The 19615-nt window shown below is 45.6% G+C and overlaps 1 protein-coding gene across 10 annotated transcripts in view; it reads left to right on the top strand.

The window, feature by feature from the left end:
- Positions 1–3639: 3639 nt before the first annotated feature.
- The window catches only part of LOC310679563 (very-long-chain enoyl-CoA reductase-like), a 42292-nt gene continuing 26316 nt past the window's right edge, over positions 3640–19615 (top strand). For 6 of the 10 annotated variants that reach the window (XM_083445034.1, XM_083445035.1, XM_083445038.1 and 3 more), the window contains exons 1-7: positions 4486–4968; positions 13423–13473; positions 13726–13777; positions 14128–14172; positions 16425–16528; positions 18458–18573; positions 18695–18800. In XM_083445034.1, coding sequence (XP_083301160.1) covers positions 4942–4968; positions 13423–13473; positions 13726–13777; positions 14128–14172; positions 16425–16528; positions 18458–18573; positions 18695–18800 — 501 coding nt within the window. In that variant the 5' untranslated portion in view covers positions 4486–4941. Of the gene's footprint in view, positions 3787–4485; positions 4969–13422; positions 13474–13725; positions 13778–14127; positions 14173–16424; positions 16529–18457; positions 18574–18694; positions 18801–19615 lie in introns of those variants that run through there. The other 4 variants (XM_083445041.1, XM_083445033.1, XM_083445039.1 and 1 more) reach the window with 3 other exon arrangements.

Here is a 19615-nt window from a genome sequence, read left to right as displayed (position 1 = left end):
CTGCTTTTGCTGCCACTGACTATGTTTTGCAGGGGGTTGGACTAGACGATCCTAAGGGTCTACAACTCCGACCAAAGAAGAGGGGCAGACAAAACTGACGAACGACGTCGAGATGGCAAAGCTAACAGGCAGAATTAGAAACCAGGAAGAGGACCTCTTTAATAAAGAATGGGGAAAGTTTATAATTTAGTTGAAAAGCTATTGTAAAGAGTTACATACATTGGTAGGATTGACAGAAAACTTGTAGTAAAAATTTGAACTATGGATGGACAAATGATTTATAAAAATAGAGTTATGAAGGGGATGCAGAGGGGGAAATCAGTACATTAAGATGCTGCACTGGTTGGAGGGTATGCTAAGCAGCACGTCGGGGCTGCCGTCGTCCTGGCGCAAGGAGTTCCATTGGCCCTTCTCCGCCTGGGGAGGAGGAGGGAGAGAGACTCTCACCCATGCCGCCCACGAGCCCGGCATGAGGTGGTTGCGGCGCTGCGGCGGCCGCTGAAGCGCCGCCCTTCTGCATCCCTACCCATCCCCTCCTCCCTCAGGCTGCCTCCTCAGCTGCCACCGCCTCTAGCTTCCCCTGGCAGCGCGGGGGAAGTCTCGCAAGAGAGAGGCTGCCTGCCCACCCACTGCCACCCGTCTCCTCACGACGTGCCCCTGAGGGGGAAAAGGGAGAGACGGAGACACGGCAGCTCGTGCGTGCGCTCTCACGGCGGAGGACCCCGAGCCGCTGCTTCCCTCCCGAGCCAGGCGAGCATGAAACCCGGGAAATTTAAGGGACATCATCACTAAGGGACAGTAGCAGGACACGGCATTGGGATAAGGGAGTTTCCCGCCAAATAAGGGACGGTTGACAGCTATGTGTTTATTTTCGAAAGGGTGTCGCAAGCTGAGCACAATTTGATTTCCACAGACTGCTTTGTCAGGGAGGGTAGAAGTGTAGCATTGTGTTAACTTGGAACTCATCAGCGTGGCTGGTTTTGAAGGCTGTGATTCTTTAAATTATGTGCTGCGAAATTAACTGCATTCAACAAGAAATAAAATTACTGAATTATGAAAGTATTCCATGAATCCAAAGCACCTGTCTGAGGAGCAGGTTTGCTAATGTATCATTGTGTGAGTCGATGCCCTGGATTTGCTTCTTTCCCAGAGTGGTGGTGGGACTGGAACTTTCAAGTTGCAATCTACATATCTGCTTGGACATAAGTCCCACTGAACCTAGTGGGTCTTACTCCAGATAAGCGGGTGTATGATTACCATTTGGATCACTCCCAAGTAGCATTGATCAACTTCCTTCCAACTGTCACAGAATTGTATCCTGTTCATTTAAAAAAACGCTTCAGGGACAATACTGTTTTAATGTGTTCAAGTCTATAGGTGCCCCACTTTACATGAACAAAGGTCTACATATTATGGGATAAGCAATTAAAACAGCACAGAAACATCTATCCCTTTCCCATGCAAAAATAAAATCTCAAACGTCCCGATCAGTTCTGTGTTCATTCCATAACTTAGCGCGAATCAGTCCAAAGTGCCTAATCACTGGCACTCAGTTGTATCCTCCATGAAAATGACTAAGTTCCAATATCAAGATTTGAAATATTATTTAAATTTCCCTTTTCCTTTGTAGCTGATCCTTACAAAATTGCATGCTTTTAGATGCTGAACAGTAGCATATGAATACTGTAATAGAGAAGGCATAACTTATGAATGCGAGGAGTTCTATAACATTTTGTATGAAATCCAAAAACTGACTTGTAAATCATGCCTAATTTATTTATATTCCCCTTTTGGAATAAGTAATCCCCCTTTTGTTTGTATTCTAGGCAAATAATGCCTTCCAGTATTTGGAATTTGCTGCTGCAAGCTTCTATTTATCGCTGTCCATTGGACTCCAATAATGCTTAACTAAACCTTGGCAACATCCCAGAAGGCTGCATGGAAGGGATGTTAAAAAGCAGAGCTCAAACACTATTCTGATCATACACCAAATCTGGTTACATCAGTACTAGATAGTTGTTTTCTGGTAGGCATGAGGCACAATTAGGGACCCAATTCTGTACTTGATTTCCCTTGACTTGAGGGGGCTATAGGATGTGCTGGCAGCTTCATGTTGGCAGAACTGGAAATATGCTGCTGGCACAAAATGTATGCTGGCAGAACTGGTCAGAAGCAGGGGTTATATTTTATTTGGTCTTTATCAAGCATTTGTTCTGATTTCTTTGAGGGACTTTTTATATGTCTTCCCATTAATCTTTTGTTAATTACACACGTGTCAATGCATTTCACCTAACTGCAAAAAGATGGCTTCTTTTTTAAAAAAGGATTTATTGTGCAAGGGCAACAGAGCATTTAAATCCACCTTAATTGCACAAATCTGAATTTCCTAGTACTGTAGACATTCAAATTCCACCTGCAAAATACTGGGCTGTATCTAATGCTAGGCCTACTCAGAGTAAACCTATTGAAATTCATGAACATGACAAACTTAGGCCTATTTATTTAAATTGCTCTCCACTAACTGGAACTACTTAACATCCCAACCTGTACCATATGTTTACTGTGCCTTGTTTAATGTTTTTGTAACTGATAAAACTCTGTAAAATATTCATAAAATAAAAAAGGAGATAAATATCTGGTTAGACTGATGACAGTTGTTTCTAGGCTTCTGCACCCATGCATGTTCATTGTTATGCCTGTTACATCGAGTGATGATTTGCATCTGGGCATGGAGTTGCATATTCAGCTGCAAGTATTCAAGGCCCAATTTGGACACTTACCTAGTCTGCAGTGGTCTTAATGGGATGGAGGAGCAGACAGGCCTCAGTCAAGAGCACCTGACATGGATTCCAATCATGCAGGTGCTGAGTCTGCATTTGGGGCAAAAGCAGACAGCTCAGTACTATTGCATACAGGATTGCCTGCAGAAGAAGGTTCAGTCCTCAGCTTCTCTAGGTAAGGCTGGGAAAGAGCTCTGTCGGAAACTCCAGAGAGCTACAGCCAGCCACCTTGGCTGCCTTGAGTCCTATCAGGGACAAAATACATGTGATGATGATATGACATAGACAACATAGAATCTATGTCAGTTGTGTGGGGAAACTTTCACGCTCCAGATGTTGCTGAACTACAACTCCCCTCATCCCTGGCCACTGGCCATAGTTGCTAGAGCTGATGTGAGCTGTAGTTCAATAACATCTGGAGGGACACAGGATCCCCACTCTTGGGCTATGAGTAGTTACAGCATCTCCACTAGTACCCAAAGGCATGTTGCTTACCACAACAGTGGTACCTCAGGTTACATACGCTGCAGGTTATAGACTCCACTAACCCAGAAATAATACCTCGGGTTAAGAACTTTGCTTCAGGATGAGAACAGAAATTGCGCGGCAGCAGTGGGAGGCCTCATTCGCTAAAGTGGTGCTTCAGGTTAAGAACAGTTTCAGGTTAAGAACGGACTTCCGGAACGAATTAAGTACGTAACCAGAGGTACCAGTGTACTGTATGGGAAACTGCAGTCAAATAGTACATAACTATGCATGAATGCTAATGAAGGGGTTAAAACGACAGAGCTGGATTCCTAGTCTCAGCTAAGTCACTCCCCCTCTTTTCCATGAGGAGGAATTCCTGTTTCTTCTCTCTGTGGCATTTTAATTGACCAAGGAAGCTTTGTTGTAAGCTTAAAGCGTGTGTTTGAAGCCATCTTTCTGTATTTTCTACCCAAGAGTATTCTGCCAGTATCCTGCTGCTTCTTGGATAAATGCGTGAATCTGACCTTTGGAACATTTTGTAAGGAAAGCGTTTTAAATTTACTTAATAGGGTGTGGTCTGTTGGTTGCAAAAGGGTGGAGTGCTGTATTTGCAAGCTGGCAGGATAAAAGGGTCGAAAAACCTGTATTCCTAACTATACCACTGCTTGATTTTTGCGTGTTTAAACTGGGCTATTGGGGGCTCTCTCCTGCTGGAGAGTGTGCAAGGTCCCACATTTTGAATCCAGATGGCCTGCCACTTCTTTTGTTATTTAGCCCCCACACGCGGGTCACAGGAATTCGTATTCACCACCACAGCTACCTCGGTAAATGTTTGAACTGAGGACTGATTCTCAATACGAGAGAAGCAGAGTTGGGGGTAAATTTGTAGAGGGGAGGCCTTTTATTCTTCTCGGCTAGGAGGCTCATTGGGTGATCTGGGGTCAGCCAATATATCCATTTCCTTCATTGGGTTGTTGTGTAAAATTCGCCTCCGCCCCCGAATTTATTACCCAGGTGGCAAGCAACCCAGGAGGACTAAGGGAGGATAAAAAAGTGTTGTTGTGTTTATTTTATTTTCTAGTTCTTGTTTGTGAGCTGCTTCGAACTTTTCTGAGGAAAAGCGAAGTATTAATACGTATTAAGCCAGCAAACACTCGACCAGACGTGAGTAGTCACGTGAGGAAACCTAAGGCACATGGAGAGGCCAGGTGGACGTTCCCGCGCTTTTCTGTGCGCCTTGGCGTGGCGCAAAGCCGCGCCCAGCAGCAGCAAACCCTCGCCGCCCCTCCGGGTCTCTGCTTTCCCCCCTTTTTGCTGCGGAGCTGCTGAGGAGCTGAGCGCACCCTGGCTGCATGCAGCAGCGGCGGCGGCGGCGGCACCACCTCCTCCTCCATCCTTCCCCCTCTAGGGGATGGGGCGGGAGTGATGGATGAAGGCGTAAGCTGGCCGAGCACCTCTGCCCGCCCCGGTCTGGACGCGCCCTCCACCTTCTTCCCTGCAGGGCTTCCTCCTCCTGGGGCTAAGGAATCACCTGACCGGCCGGAAGACCGGCCGGGGGCCCCCCAATTAAAGTGCATCCGCGGCGCAGACGGGAGGAGGAGGTGGTGGAGGAGGAGGTGGCGCCGCCGGCGGCGGTGCCGATTGCATCCCCTACGCCGGCAGCTGGAGTCGGGGCCGGGCGGCCGCCTGCAAAATGGGCAGCAGGATTACTTTCTTCGAGGTAGGTGTCCCCCGCGAGCCTGCGCTAGGGAGGAGGAGGAGGACGACGCGCCAGTGGGGCTGGGGAGAAACCCCCAAGGGAACCCAGGGTTCCGGAGATGCATGGAAAAAGGCTGCGCCTGCGCCCTCCATCCTTGGGCTGGCTCGCAAAGGGTCCCTCGCCGGCGGGTGCCTTAATGATGATGATGGGCGGGGGGAAGGCGCAGCAACTGCTCCCTCTGCATTGGAGCCAGCGGGAACCCGGCACTTGCCGCTGGATCCTTAAACACGTTGTCTTGCTGCAACCACTAGGGCTTGTTTCCTCTCCAGCTTGCTTAGGGAGGCATGGCCTTTAAACCCCTCCTAAAGTCTGAAGACCTAGGAGGACCCACTTTTAGACCCACCTGATATCTAGTGTTTGCCTTTGGTTGGTCCTGTGTCCTCCTGACCCATCAGGCTTTGGATGGGGGAGGTACAGGGTGGGTGGGTTGTGTCTTACCAGCAGATTTTCCTGAGCAGGAACCTTGTCTGATGTTTTGGGGTTTTGTAGGTGCTGGTGCCTCCCATAGCTATAGGGAAGCCCAAGAGTTCTATGTCTCTTTGGGAAGAGAATGACTTTTCTTGGCATTCCGGTACCTCCTGGGTCATGGGCAGTCACTGCCATGGCACAAAGGAGTATACACTTTGCATGCCACAGGAAACATACCTTTTTCTGCTCTGCAAAAGGCTTAAAAACCCTTTACACTAAAAGAGTGAGCCAACACATGCATGTTGGCAGGCATGCGACTGTATTCATGGACTACAGATTCCAGGGAAGGGCCATAGCACAGTGGTAAAGGAACTGCTTTGCTTTCAGAAAGTCCTGGTTCAACTCCCAGCATCTCTAGGTAGGGCTGTGAAAGACTTCTCAGAACGCTGGAGAGCTGCTGCCAGCCAGTGTTGACAATACTGAGCTAGATGGACCTGACTTGATATTAGGGAGCCTTCTTTGTCTATCCAGATTTGTGTAATAACTATCTCCAGGCATCCCTTTCTTGATTACCTACCTACATGGCTGTCACATCTTCCTACTAGTAATAGCTGCTGCACTAACTTTTGCCTGTGATTGAAGAAGAGATGGTTGCCACCTTTGACAACCTAGTTTTCTAAGAACAACAAAGGGCTTTTATTGACAAGAGATGGGAACCTTGGGTTTGGAGGCCAAACACACCCCTCTAACTGGCCTTTCAGACTCTCTGCAGGCCATGCTCCTTGCCTAACCCAAACCCATTGAGTGCCTCTGCCTGACAGGTTTCCTTGTGCTGTGAGCATGCCTCTTTGCTTGCCTGACATCAGATGTAGGGGCGGGTAGGTGTAGCTTGGCAGAAAGGGCCTCGCAGGCTGAAAGGGGTAGATCCAATTGGACCCAATCAGACGCTCTCCTTTGCTGCTGCAGCCAGGCAAAACAATTCAACTGATCAACTATTCTGGAGAGAATATGGGTGTCTCAGAGGAGTCTCTCCACTTAGCCCTGTCTTCCGCTATCGAAGGAGAAGCTGTGCCCGTGCGGAGCACTCCAAAAGGAAGTTGGTTCGTGCCAACTGTTTTACGTTTGACAAATTGGGATTTTTGTTAACATTCCTTGGCATCCCAGCTCCTTTGCCAGGAGGTAGGGAGAACTCTCAGGCTGTCGGTTACTAAAGTTTCTCCTATGGTTTATGGCTTGTGTTTTGTCTGGGTTCAAACCACACACTAATCCCAAACATGGTTTTGTTTAATGCGGTGCTGAAGCAATCTCTGGTTGCTTGTTTTGGAAATTGGCGAAACTACTGCTTTTCAGCAAATCTCCCAATTTTGTGCTTTGTCATCTTATACATGCCTTCATTAGCATGCTAAGTGTGCTACAATGGTGTCTTTTGTGCTTATAAAAGGGTTGGGTATATTATGACTGAAAATAGAACATAGATTTTGTTTCAGACTAATAGGTGAAGGTGAAATTGCACTGGTCACAACAATAGCAACTTCCTGGAAGACTAAACCGCCACCTGCCTTGTCAGGTTTTGTGTTGTGCAATCTGAGCTGCATTTGAACATATGTAATCTTAATTGAACATGGTGATTTAACAACTTAAGGTGTTTCAGAAAAACAGCAATAACATCCTGTGGCCAATCTTAAAACAGTGAGTTTGTTCTCATCTTCTAATCTTGAAATACTTGTATAGAATATTTTTCAAAGCACCTAAACAATATTGGAAATTAATTGCCTGCCCTACCCCTGCCAACCTAGCAGTTCGAAAGCACGTCAAAGTGCAAGTAGATAAATAGGTACCACTCAGGCGGGAAGGTAAACGGCGTTTCCGTGTGCTGCTCTGGTTTGCCAGAAGCAGCTTAGTTATGCTGGCCACATGACCTGGAAGCTGTACGCCGGCTCCCTTGGCCAGTAAAGCGAGATGAGCGCCACAACCCCAGAGTCGGCCACGACTGGACCTAATCGTCAGGGGTCCCTTTGCCTTTGCCTTTACCTTTACCCCACTTATAAAAACAATCTATTTCAGGCCTTGATCCAAAGAGAAGTGCATACTACACATTTGTACTCAGAAATAATAACAGTTGGCAAAAACACTGGAGAACAAGAAAAATTCACAGGGCAGTGGTTCATTTCAGTGTGCACTTGCACATGAGATATTTCATATTTTGGACCAACGCTGTGTCCATAGGTGTTCTACAGATAGGCATAGTCAGTACCTGTGAAGAAAAAACTAGACACGAGAATGCACAATAATGAATCAACAATGAACCATGCTTTGTATGATTTTAGTTTTGTTTCAAATGTGTTATGATTTTTAATTACCTTTAGTAAATTGCCTTGAGACAGTTGTTTAGATGGTGATGAATGTTGTTGTTGTTGTTTAGTCGTTTAGTCGTGTCCGACTCTTCGTGACCCCATGGACCAGAGTACGCCAGGCACTCCTGTCTCAAACAATTGTTAATCCCACACTTTCCATTACAATTTCCCCAACCCTTTGCTCCTTATTTTTTCTTGGGAGTGGGTTTGTTGTGCAAGAGCACCAGATTAATTGCACAACCAAAGGTTGTTTGCACACCACTGAATCCCACCTACAAAATAGTGACAGTCTGTAAGCACCCTTTATGACCAACATTTGGGCATGTTCCTTGCTTCGGGTTTGTTTGTTTGTTTGTTTACCTTTCTGCAGCTCAGAAAGTTTAGATTCTTTTACTAGAGAAAGATAAGTTACCAGGATATTTAACAAGCCCCTGTGATCTGCAAATAAGATACACAGTCCTGAATTACCCATAAAAGGGATGAGCCTTTCCTCTCAACTAAATAATGCAGACCAATCCCATAATGTGTGGAATCAAACCCATCAATAATACATTGAATAGTTTTTTGTCAAAAACATCATGAGCAGCAGCACTTAACTTGAGTCATCTGTAGTGTTTGGAGCTGTCTAGATCAGGACTCTGAAATCTTATACAGTCATACCTCTGGTTACGTCCGCTTCATGTTACGTTCTTTCAGGTTATGTCCCACGGTGACCCAGAAGTACCAGAAAGGGTTACTTCTGGGTTTCGCCGCTCGCGCATGCACAGACGCGCAAAATGACGTCACGCGCACGCACAGAAGCAGCAAATCACGACTCATGCGTGTGGAGACGCGCTGTTGCGGGTTGCGCTCTTTTCATGTTGCGAACGGGCCTCCGGAACGGATCCCGTTCGCAACCAGAGGTACCACTGTATTCTGGATAGCACAATATAAAAATTAATAAGCATGTATCTTGCAAAGAAAGCCTCTCTGCAGGAGACCTGGCATAACCTCCAACCAACCCAGTTGAACACAACCCATCAGTCATGTATTGTGAGTTGCCAGGCCCTTGACAACTGCCCTGGAGTCCAGACAACCAGGAAAAATAGGAGTCTTCTAGAGGCCTGGTGACTTGCCATATTCGGGCTGCATTTTGGCATGGGTAGGTCTGCTTTACAGAGTCCAAAGGCAAATTATGAGAAGTACTAATATTAAATGAGCAGGAATTCACTGTGTTGGCTTCCTTAGAGGGCTTTTGCATCCACCCTAGGCTTGGAAATAGGTCATTCCAGTGCATGCATTTCTTTCCGAAAGAAAAGCATTTGTACTTGACGAATAAAAAGCAAGCTCTTCCTCAATAATTTATCCCCCCTGCCACCCTAACTGATATTAGTGGGTTGTTGTTGTTGTTTTGCTGAGTTATTTGGAAAGCTGTTTGCTATTATTGGTGGGCTCGAGTTATTGGAGAAATAGCAGTTTTAAGCGGTGACAGCTATGCTGAGTCACGTAGCTTCTGGGACCAATAGCAACTTGGATTTTTTTTTTTAGAGATAGGTGGCTTAAATTGTGTTTTCCAAAACAGCAGTTTTAAAAAATGAAGACACAGCCAAATTTCTTACACTCCTGTCCTGTGTAAGAAAGGGCTGTTCCCCTGAACTGTGCCAACGCGAATGGCTTCTAACTGGTTTCCCCCTGTGCCAATGAGGTAAAAAACTAGGCTGGCGGGATGCTGGTACCAGGTAACCCGTATTCCATCAGGACATTGCTGGCGCATGAGGCGGGAATTTATAGGCAGATCTGGGAGCATGTAAGGGTTGGTTGGAATCGTATGCTTTCTCGGGTTTTGGTTCCATTGCTACACATGGCACAATGCAGAGAGGGCACTTGGGAACCCAAGGCAAAGAGTCTGGGTGTGTGGGTGAATGTTAAGATGCTTGTTCCACACTGTGGCATTGTTTTATAAAGTTTGCAAGCAGCAGATATTGCAGTGTAGTATAGAACAGGAAAAACCCACTACTGTAAAGTAAAGGTAAAGGGACCCCTGACCATTAGGTCCAGTCGTGGCCGACTCTGGGGTTGCAGCGCTCATCTTGCTTTACTGGCCGAGGAAGCCGGCGTACAGCTTCCGGGTCATGTGGCCAGCAGGACTAAGCCACTTCTGGTGAACCAGAGCAGCACACAGAAATGCCGTTTGCCTTTCCGCCGGAGTGGTACCTATTTATCTACTTGCACTTTGACGTGCTTTCGAACTGCTAGGTTGGCAGGAGCAGGGACCGAGCAATGGGAGCTCACCCCGTTGCGGGGATTCGAACCGCCGACCTTCTGATCGGCAAGTCCTAGGCTCTGTGGTTTAACCCACAGCGCCAATTGTGTGATCTAGACAGTCTACAAAGCTGCATCTTTGCATATACAGTTGTGTGCGTGCATGTGCATTGTGTGAGTAGTGGTCCCTGCACAGTCAGATGGTCTTTTGCAGATGTTGTTCTACTCGATAAACTTTTCTTGAGTGGATGCTCATCTAACTGTTCCAGTCAAGCATCTGTTTGTATTTCCTCCAGTGCTGCTGCTTGGCAACAGGCAATTGCAAAGAAATAGTTCCCTGGCATGGTTTATTGCCAACTCTGGCAGAGGAATTTTGATCTGAAAATAGACTTACATGGAGAAATGCTTGGAAAGATTAATTTGACTACTAAGAAGTAATCAGGTGCTTGGGGTATAAGGAGAAATTAATGCTCTTGCTCTAATTAAATCAAAAGGAGGCTCACTTACACAAGCACTTTATAACAGCACAGGAAGGATTAATTCATTTTGCACTGCTCTTATCCCAGCCTGCTTGTTCATATATTGCAAAGTAAGCATTTTTCTCATGAGTGATTGGGGGGGTGGGGAATCAATATGGTATTTGTTTGTAAGTACCAAGTAGGACAATCTAGCAACAGGAAAGGGCTGGGATCTAAGTGGCTAACCATAAATGGGAAGAGGTGGTAATTAGGCCCACACGTGGGTGGCGCTGTGGGTTACACCACAGAGCCTAGGACTTGCCGATCAGAAGGTCGGCGGTTCAAATCCCCGCGACGGGGTGAGCTCCCATTGCTCGGTCCCTGCTCCTGCCAACCTAGCACTTCGAAAGCACGTCAAAGTGCAAGTAGATAAATAGGTACTGCTCCGGCGGGAAGGTAAACTGTGTTTCCGTGCGCTGCTCCGGTTCGCCAGAAGCAGCTTAGTCATGCTGGCCACATGACCCGGAAGCTATACGCTGGCTCCCTCGGCCAATAAAGCGAGATGAGCGCTGCAGCCCCAGAGTCGGTCACGACTGGACCTAATGGTCAGGGGTCCCTTTACCTTTACCTTTACCTAATCCTGCAATTGCTCTTACAACTTTTAAACAAATGTCATTTTCTAGAAAAAAGAAGTTCCAGAACTCACCATGAAAACCTCCCTTGTTCTCTTAGAATGGCAATAGCGTCAACCTGAGAGGTGCCTGAGTTCTGGCAAGTTCTGACATAAAAAAAAGAAAGAAAGGCCTGTCTATGAGCATTTGATAAATTTAATTATTTCAAGGTTTATGTCCCACTTACAACATTGCATACTCAAAGAAGCATAATTTGACTTAGCAGTTCATTGGGAAAATACGTTGTACAGTGGTACCTTGATTCTCGAAAGGCTTAGTTGTTGAACAGATCGGCTCCTGAATGCTGCAAACTCAGAAGTAAGTGTCTTGGTTTTTGAATGGTTTCGGAAGTCGAATTAAGTTAAGAACTTAAATCATTCCGGAGGTCTGTTCTTAACCTGAAACTGTTCTTAACCTGAAGCACCACTTTAGCTAATGGGGCCTCCTGCTGCTGCCGCGCCGCTGGAGCACAATTTCTGTTCTTATCCTGAAGCAGAGTTCTTAACCCGAGGTACTATTTCTGGGTTAGCGGAGTCTGTAACCTGAAGTGTATGTAACCTGAAGCATATGTACCCAAGGTACCACTGTACTAAAGAAATGTGGTCTAATTCATGGGGGGTGGAATATCACTCTGTAACAATAGTATATTATATATGCAGTGCAATCCTATGTCTTCCCAGAAGACATATACATGTCTTCCCAGAAATAAGCTCCGTTGAATTTGCTTCCTCAGCAAATAAAATATCAGGGTGGGATGCAATGACATATCAAGCTGATGTAAAAGTTCACTGTCAAGTCAAGGAACCACCTGGAACATGGTGGTGACAAGATAGGGCACGATAGCACCTCTGTGCTGGCATTGCAGGGGGTTGGACTAGATGCAGTGGTGTACAAACTTTTTTCAAAGAGGGCCAGATTTGATGAAGTCAAAGTTAACCTTTTTTAAGGATTGAAGTTAACCTTTTTTTTAGGATTTTACCCCAGAGTTGTTGAGCTTTTTTTTTTTTAAAAAAAGATTGAAGGATTTTACCCCAGGAAATAAACTGCCACAGGGGCCGGATTAAACCCTCGAAGCTGACTTTAGACATGCCTGGACTACAGAGTCCCTTCCAACTCTACAATTCTATGATTCTATAATACTTAGCACTAGCAAGGGCACTGTTACACCAAGTCCATATACAATGCAAATACGGCTGGAAACAGTGCATAGAATGGATGGATGAACTTTCTTACACCATTCCAGACACTACATTGACACAACAGCATGTGCTTACTTCTTCAGCGCTGCAGGATCCTTAGCACAGCATGGATAATTTCATGGATAATTTTCATATATCATGAGAAACCGGTTTCAAGTCCATATTGTGATACCAGTTTCATAGTTTTTGGCCTGGCAATATACAGTGGTGCCCCGCAAGACGAATGCCTCGCAAGACGGAAAACCCGCTAGACGAAAGGGTTTTCCGTTTTTCAATGCGCTTCGCAGGACGAATTTCCCTGTGGGCTTGCTTCGCAAGACATAAATGTCTTGCGAGTCTTGAGATTTTTTTCTACTCCCCACCCCCTTTTTCTAAGCCGCTAAACTGCTAATAGCCCTTTAGCAGCTAATCCGCTAATCCCTTAAGCCTTTAATAGCTGCTAATAGCCGCTAAACCTCTAATAGCGCTAATCCGCTAAACCGCTAATAGGGTTGCTTCGCAAGACGAAAAAACCGCTAGATGAAGAGACTCGCAGAACGAATTAATTTCGTCTTGCGAGGCACCACTGTACTGCAAATCATAATGTGTGTTAGAGCAGGGCGATAAATTGCCCAAAACTGGTTTCAAGTCCATGTCATGACACTGGTTTCATAATTTTTGACCTGGCAATATATCACAAATCATGGTGTGTGCGCTATTCAAAAATCACAATGGGGGGGGGGCACAAAGACAGCCAATGCCTCTACATAGCTCCATCCTTATTTCAGACACTGTGATATATCAGCATTTCGGATTTTTTGTCTGGTGATACATCATGGTGTTGAAAACCTGGTTTCTCTAAGACCTAATAATTTCCACTTGCCAGTTAGGTGCCACTCTGTTGTTATCCTACAGTGACTCTGTGGATCACAGTTAACATTCTGTGAAGCTAAAAAGCTTATGTACACCCCCTGTTTGCAGAATATGGCTTAGCAACCAGCTTAACAACTGTTGGTCTGATCACTGTTTCCTGTTCACACAGATACAAGAAGCCGTCACGGCGAGATTGTTCCAGCTGATTTATTCACTTGGTATTTTCTCTTAGGTTGAAATCCTTGATTGGAAGACAAAGCAACAATTATGCTTTTTGGAAAAGGTAAGTAATCATTAATGTTATTACTGCAATTTAACTGAATTTTGAGTGATCCGTGTGCTTTAGTTATATTTTCTTAGTAATTGTTTAAAGCATCCTGTTTGAGATGGATCAGTATCATCTCCCTCCATATCACAAATAGGGAAGCTCACCCTTAATTTCCTGTTTCCTAAAATGTAAAAAGGAACCGATTAGCTTGAAAAGCCTTTTTTTGAATGCCTGCATGCTTATAGATATATATTTTTTGTTACCTAGGTTGAGCCAAATGCTACAATAAGTGATATCAGGCTAATGTTCCATAAATTATGTAAGTATGTGTATTTTTCAAAAGAATCTGTTTAAAAAGTGAGGGAAGCTTTCCAGAAATGCTTGAATTATATGTCATTGCATGGAGCCTGAGCGCCACTGATGCCATACAAGCCATGTAACTTCTTCTATGTACTTTGAAACAATTCTAGTAAACCTGTACAAAAAAGTAGTTATATCCCCCTTCCTTGGTTGCCCTTCCACCAATTTGGTAATTTGCTCATATTTGTAAATTCAAAAGTTCTCTGTTTGTGGCACAGACATCCCTGCCCCAGTGCTAGGAAACTGAGTGGACTTTATTATTATTATTATTATTATTATTAAGTTGTGCAATTTTTTTTGTCCCTACAGATCCTCAGTGGTATCCCTCAAGGCAGTCTATAAGGCTTGATCCCAGTAAGTATTATATAGTGAAGTATTATTCTTATTATTTCATTTAAATACCACTTTTCTTATCTTGGAACAGTTTATAGTGAAATGTAAAACCCCATTACAATATTGCTGTATTATCCAAAAGATGTATTAATGTTAATTGGTAGCCACAGAAACTATGAAACTCCAATAACATTAAAGGATCTGTCAATCAAGAGACCCCTTCATGGATCACTGCCTTGCCGTAGCGAAGGGGCTTGAATAACTCAGAGAAGCTATGAGCTATGCCGTGCAAGGCCACCCAAGATGGACAGGTCATAGTGGAGAGTTTTGACCAAACGTGATCCACCTGGAGCAGGAACTGGCAAGCCACTCCAATATCCCTGCCAAGAAAACTCCATGGACAAAGACAACAGGCATATAAAAGTTATGACGCTGGAAGATGAGCCCCTCAGGTCAGAAGGCGTCCAACATGCTACTGAGGAAGAGTGGAGGACAAGTACAAGTAGATTCAGAGCTGATGAAGTGGCTGGGCCAAAACCAAAAGGTCGCTCAGTTGCGGATATGCCTGGAAACAAAAGGAAAGTCCAATGCTGTAAAGAAAAATATTGCATAGGAACCTGGAATGTAAGAACCATGAACCTAGGTAAGTTGGATGTGGTCAAAAATGAGATGGCAAGAAAAAATATTGACATCTTGGGCATCAGTGAACTAAAATAGATGGGAATGGGCGAATTCAGTTCAGATGACCTTCATATCTACTACTGTGGGCAAGAATACTGTAAAAGAAATGGAGTGGCCCTCATAGTCAACAAAAGAGTGGCGAAAGCTGTACTGGTGATGTATGGAAGTGAGAGCTGGACTGTAAAGAAGGCTGATCACCGAAGAATTGATGCTTTTGAATTATGGTGCTGGAGACTCTTGAGAGTCCCATGGACTGCAAGAAGATCAAACCTATCCATTCTTAAGGAAATCAGCCCTGAGTGCTCACTAGAAGGACAGATCGTGAAGCTGAGGCTCCAATACTTTGGCCACCTCATGAGAAGAGAAGACTCCCTGGAAAAGACCCTGATGTTGGGAAAGAAGGAGGGCACAAGGAGAAGGGGACGACAGAGGACGAGATAGTTGGACAGTGTTCTCGAAGCTACCAGCATGAGTTTGACCAAACTGTGGGAGGCAGTGGGAGACAGGAGTGCCTGGCGTACTCTTGTCCGTGGGATCATGAAGAGTCGGACATGACTAAACAACAACAACAACAACAAGTCTATAATCCTGCAGTTGTAGATAGACCAATGGCTGCCTCCATGTTTATCACATGTATGCTTGGGTAAAACAGAGCCCAAGGGATGGACCGAGGACTTAACCTGGAAGAGGCAGGCCATGCAAGCTGAGAATGTCTCTTGCTGTCTTATGTCCTTGTTCGGTCCTCTGTGCAAAATGAGAATGGCGATGCTGTCAGGCCAGCGGGTCCTTTTCTGGTCTTGGGCGACGCCCAACTTTACTACCATCTGCAGCTGGTCTTGGGCAGGACAAAACCATGCGTGCATATATAAAACAGCAGTCATTCAACACTTACTGCTACACTTTTTATCTCTTTGGCTATTCAAGCTACTCCAGACAATGTGCTTATGGGAGAGGCCATACTTCTATAGCTTTGCCTTTCTCAGGATCATTAGTCAACTCTTGACATCTTGTGTTTAAGGTTTTTTTGGGTATTGGGACTGGGAAATACCCTTGCCTGAGCCAGTGGAGAGCTGCTACATTGGGGAGTAGTCAGTTCTACACTAGACAGGTCAGTGGTAGGGCTGATCAGTATATCCTTGTATCTTCCCAAACCGGTTTGAAGTCCAAATCATGATACTGGTTCCATAATTTTTGACCTGGCAATATATCACAAATCATGATGTGTGTGTCTGTGTGCTATGCAAAAATCACAATATGGGACAAACCATGGAGCCAGCCTATGCCTCTACATAGCTCCATCCTTATTTCAGATGTATCACAATGTTTAGCTGGGGATAAACCACAATGTTGAAAACCGGATATCACCTAACCCTAGTCAGTAAGGCTGTATATAGTTCTCACACTCCCTGGCCCCCGAGTGAACATGGAACTTAATTGGAGCAATAAGCTGCTTTTCAGCCAAGGCTGATTGCCGTAAATGCAAAAGTGTTACTAGGTCAACGGGAAATGCAGGCTTTTTGATGAGGAGTCATATGCTTCAGCGTTCCTCTTCAGCTGTCAAGCACCTTAAATTTTTCCTCTCTTCTTCTCAGAAGGAAAATCACTGAGGGATGAAGAAGCCCTTCAGCTGCTCCCTGTTGGCACAACCGCTACGCTCTATTTTAAAGATCTAGGGCCCCAAATAGGATGGACAATGGTGAGCTTCAAAGCCTCGAATGTTTTAATGTTTGCCTTAATTAATCCTTGCATCACTTTCTCCTTGTGCTGGTGGTCAGGTCCCCAATTGTGCTTTGGTTTGCCAACTAGCACAATTGGTAGGAGTCTCTCCTCACCCCTGCCATCTTTGTCCTTCTCTCTCGTTTGCTCTCCCCTCCTTTTTGTGTGTGTCTGATTTATAAGATGGTGGGGTGAAGAATCCAAGGGCGGCGGCGGGGGTGGGGGGAAATAGAATTGCCACAAATACTTGGCAGGCAAACACATCGCAAAGCAGTAGCAGTTGCTTGGCAACACGACAAAACACAGCTTGTGGAAGGCAATGGCAATTAGGGGGTGTTGCAAGAAACAACAACACAGGGATCAGGTTTTCCTAAATTAGGGCAAGAGACCCAGAGGCAGGCCAGCTGCCTGTCCCAGTGCTATTGAACAGGACCGTCAGCGACAGAATAGTGACCCTGGTCCCTTCTTCCTTTTTTCCTGACTGAGCCCCGGTGCCTGCAAAAATTCAACAGGTGAAGTGTTTCCGAGACGTAAGGACATAGATATTTCCCCAGTTGACTTCTGTCTGTCACACCTGTTCAAGACACACATTTGCCTGATTGGAAAAGATAGCATGGGAGCTTTTACAAAGGCAAAGCCGGAATCTGTGGGAACAGGAGATAAGGAATTTGCTATTCAAAGCTCCCCCCCTGCCCCTGCCCCAATTCCTTCCTGTTTCCCCTTTAATATACCCTGTTATATTGCTAGTAACCTACAAAGCTGAAAGCAGTAGTTTGAAATGTGAATATTATATATACATATATAAATAGTATAATTCACACCTAAGTTCTCTACTGCTGGGCATAACTGTTTTTCATCCTCCAAGCTTCTTCTCATTTGGACATTCCTGCACAGATGGAGGCGTCCTTGGCTGAGTTCCAACATAAGCACATGCTGTGAAAGGGGACATGGGGAGAGGGGAAGGAGGGGAAGCGAAGGAACTAGCAATGTGTTGGAATCCGTGGCATTAAGAGGAAGTAAGTGGCTCATGCGGAGCCAAATTTAGGACTAGGTGTCTTCTGCCTTTCATCCTGCCAGGATAACCCAAGTTATACAGTCTCTGTGAATTGTGCAGTTTGAACATTTTTGCATCGTTAGTTGTCTTATTCTACTTGCACTTTTTAGAGGAAGGATAAGGCACCCAAAGGCCTGATATTCAGAACCAAATATTCTGCTCTGGTTGGTTTCTGAGTTTTCACCAGAACTTGCAATTCACGTCTTCAGAGACACAAAGGCTGCAGAATTCCTTAAGCAGCAGCTTAGAATACTGACATGCCAAATTGTGTCCTCAGTCCCCACCCCACCCCACCCCACAAAAAATCATGCAGGACCTTGAAAAGCTGCCTGACCTTTGGGGGCATTCATCCAATCCATGCTATATGCCCATTTCAATGTGGCTTTGCATGGATAAAATGCTGGCACAAACTGTGTGTACGAAATAGCAAATGCTTCATTGACATCCGTACTGATTGGAATAACAGCATACAGTGTTGGCATAAGGAACCAAACCATGGCCAACGTCTTGACTAAAGCAGCCCCCTCCCCATTTTTTAATTGTTTGCCCCAGGGGCCCACTTGAAAATCTTTTGATGCTCAGGACCCTTCCCCCCCCAATAAACCCAGACAAAATGCCTGCCTCCCCCCAAAACAGACAAGACCAGCTTTATGCCCACCCATGAAAAACAACACACAAGAAAGCAAGACAACAAACTCCCTCAAAACAAGCAACCTGCCCACCGATACACACCTAAAGGGGCCTTGACAGGTGCCGTGTCTGCCATATTGGGGACCTCAGTTTCCCCTTCCCTGGCATCCAGTGCTGCTGAGAATTGCCATGGTAACCACCTAACCACCTCTCTCTTTTTTGCAGGTATTCTTGATAGAATATACGGGCCCATTGTTCATCTATTTTGCGTTTTATTTCCGTATGCCTTTTATCTATGGCCTGGATGACAGGTTTCCCTTGAGCCGGCACCCCGTAGTTAAGTAAGTCGCACTTCTAAGGCTGGAGGATTTAATTCTTGGGTTTGCCGCAACTTTATTCCGAAATGTCTTGCCGTATTTGTCTCTCTAGCTTTCTGAAACGCTTTTATCTTGCTGTTTCTAGCTTGGCATGTATCTGCCATTCTTTCCACTACATCAAAAGGTTGATTGAAACAATATTTGTTCATCGGTTCTCCCATGGGACTATGCCACTGAGGAATATTGTTAAGGTAAATTTGCCACACAATCTACTCACAGCCCTTCTGTAAAATTCAGATCTGGCCGCCACCTCCAGCACGGCAGTCACCAAATCCCTGGCACGGCTTTCGGGGTACGGTGCTGCCTCCTGCCACTCACAATGTTAACATCGATGTGACCTGTTAACATTAACACCTCACTACTGAAGCTTGTTTTTTCCACATTACCATTTTTATTTCTTCCATAGTTTTTTCTCCGACTGTTGCTCTATAACCACTTAATCCCTTCTAGCCAAGCGCAAAGGTCCTCCTTGACAGTGTGAGTTTCCTCAGCTCAGTGCTTTGCATAGCAGAGGTCCCGGGTTCAATCCCCAGCGTCTCCAGCTAGGGCTGGGAAATCAGGGGAAGCCTCTGCCAGTCCTTGTTTACAGTTCTGAATTAGATGGACCAGTGGCCTGGTGCCATATAAGGCAGCTTCCTATGCTCTGGAACGTACTTTCGGCTCCATCTAGGGAGCTAGTGGGCTTATTGCAGCAAACAAGCTGGAACTGGGCTTGACACTTGATGTAGGCCTGTTGTTGAAAATGACAGCCCCCCTGTTGGATTCCTAGGGGCCCAGCTCTTTGTGGGGGGCCAATAATTTTTTTGGGGGGGGGGAACTGGGACCCCCAATGTTAAAAAAATGAGGGCAAACATGGAGCTGAGCGTGGCAACAGTAGTTGACTCCTCCTCCTGCCACTGCCACCCGCCATGAGGGGAAGAGGAGGCCAATCGTGGAGCCCAGTGCACAATGGCCAGTGGCTCCTCTTCCTGTTGTGTAAGGGAAAGACGGGAAGCAGCCCCAGGCC

Source organism: Podarcis tiliguerta (genome assembly GCF_965153285.1).
Source record: "Podarcis tiliguerta genome assembly, chromosome: 6".
NCBI lineage: Eukaryota > Metazoa > Chordata > Lepidosauria > Squamata > Lacertidae > Podarcis > Podarcis tiliguerta.
The sequence above is the reverse complement of the archived record's forward strand: the minus strand, read 5'-3'. Positions and strand labels throughout refer to the sequence as shown.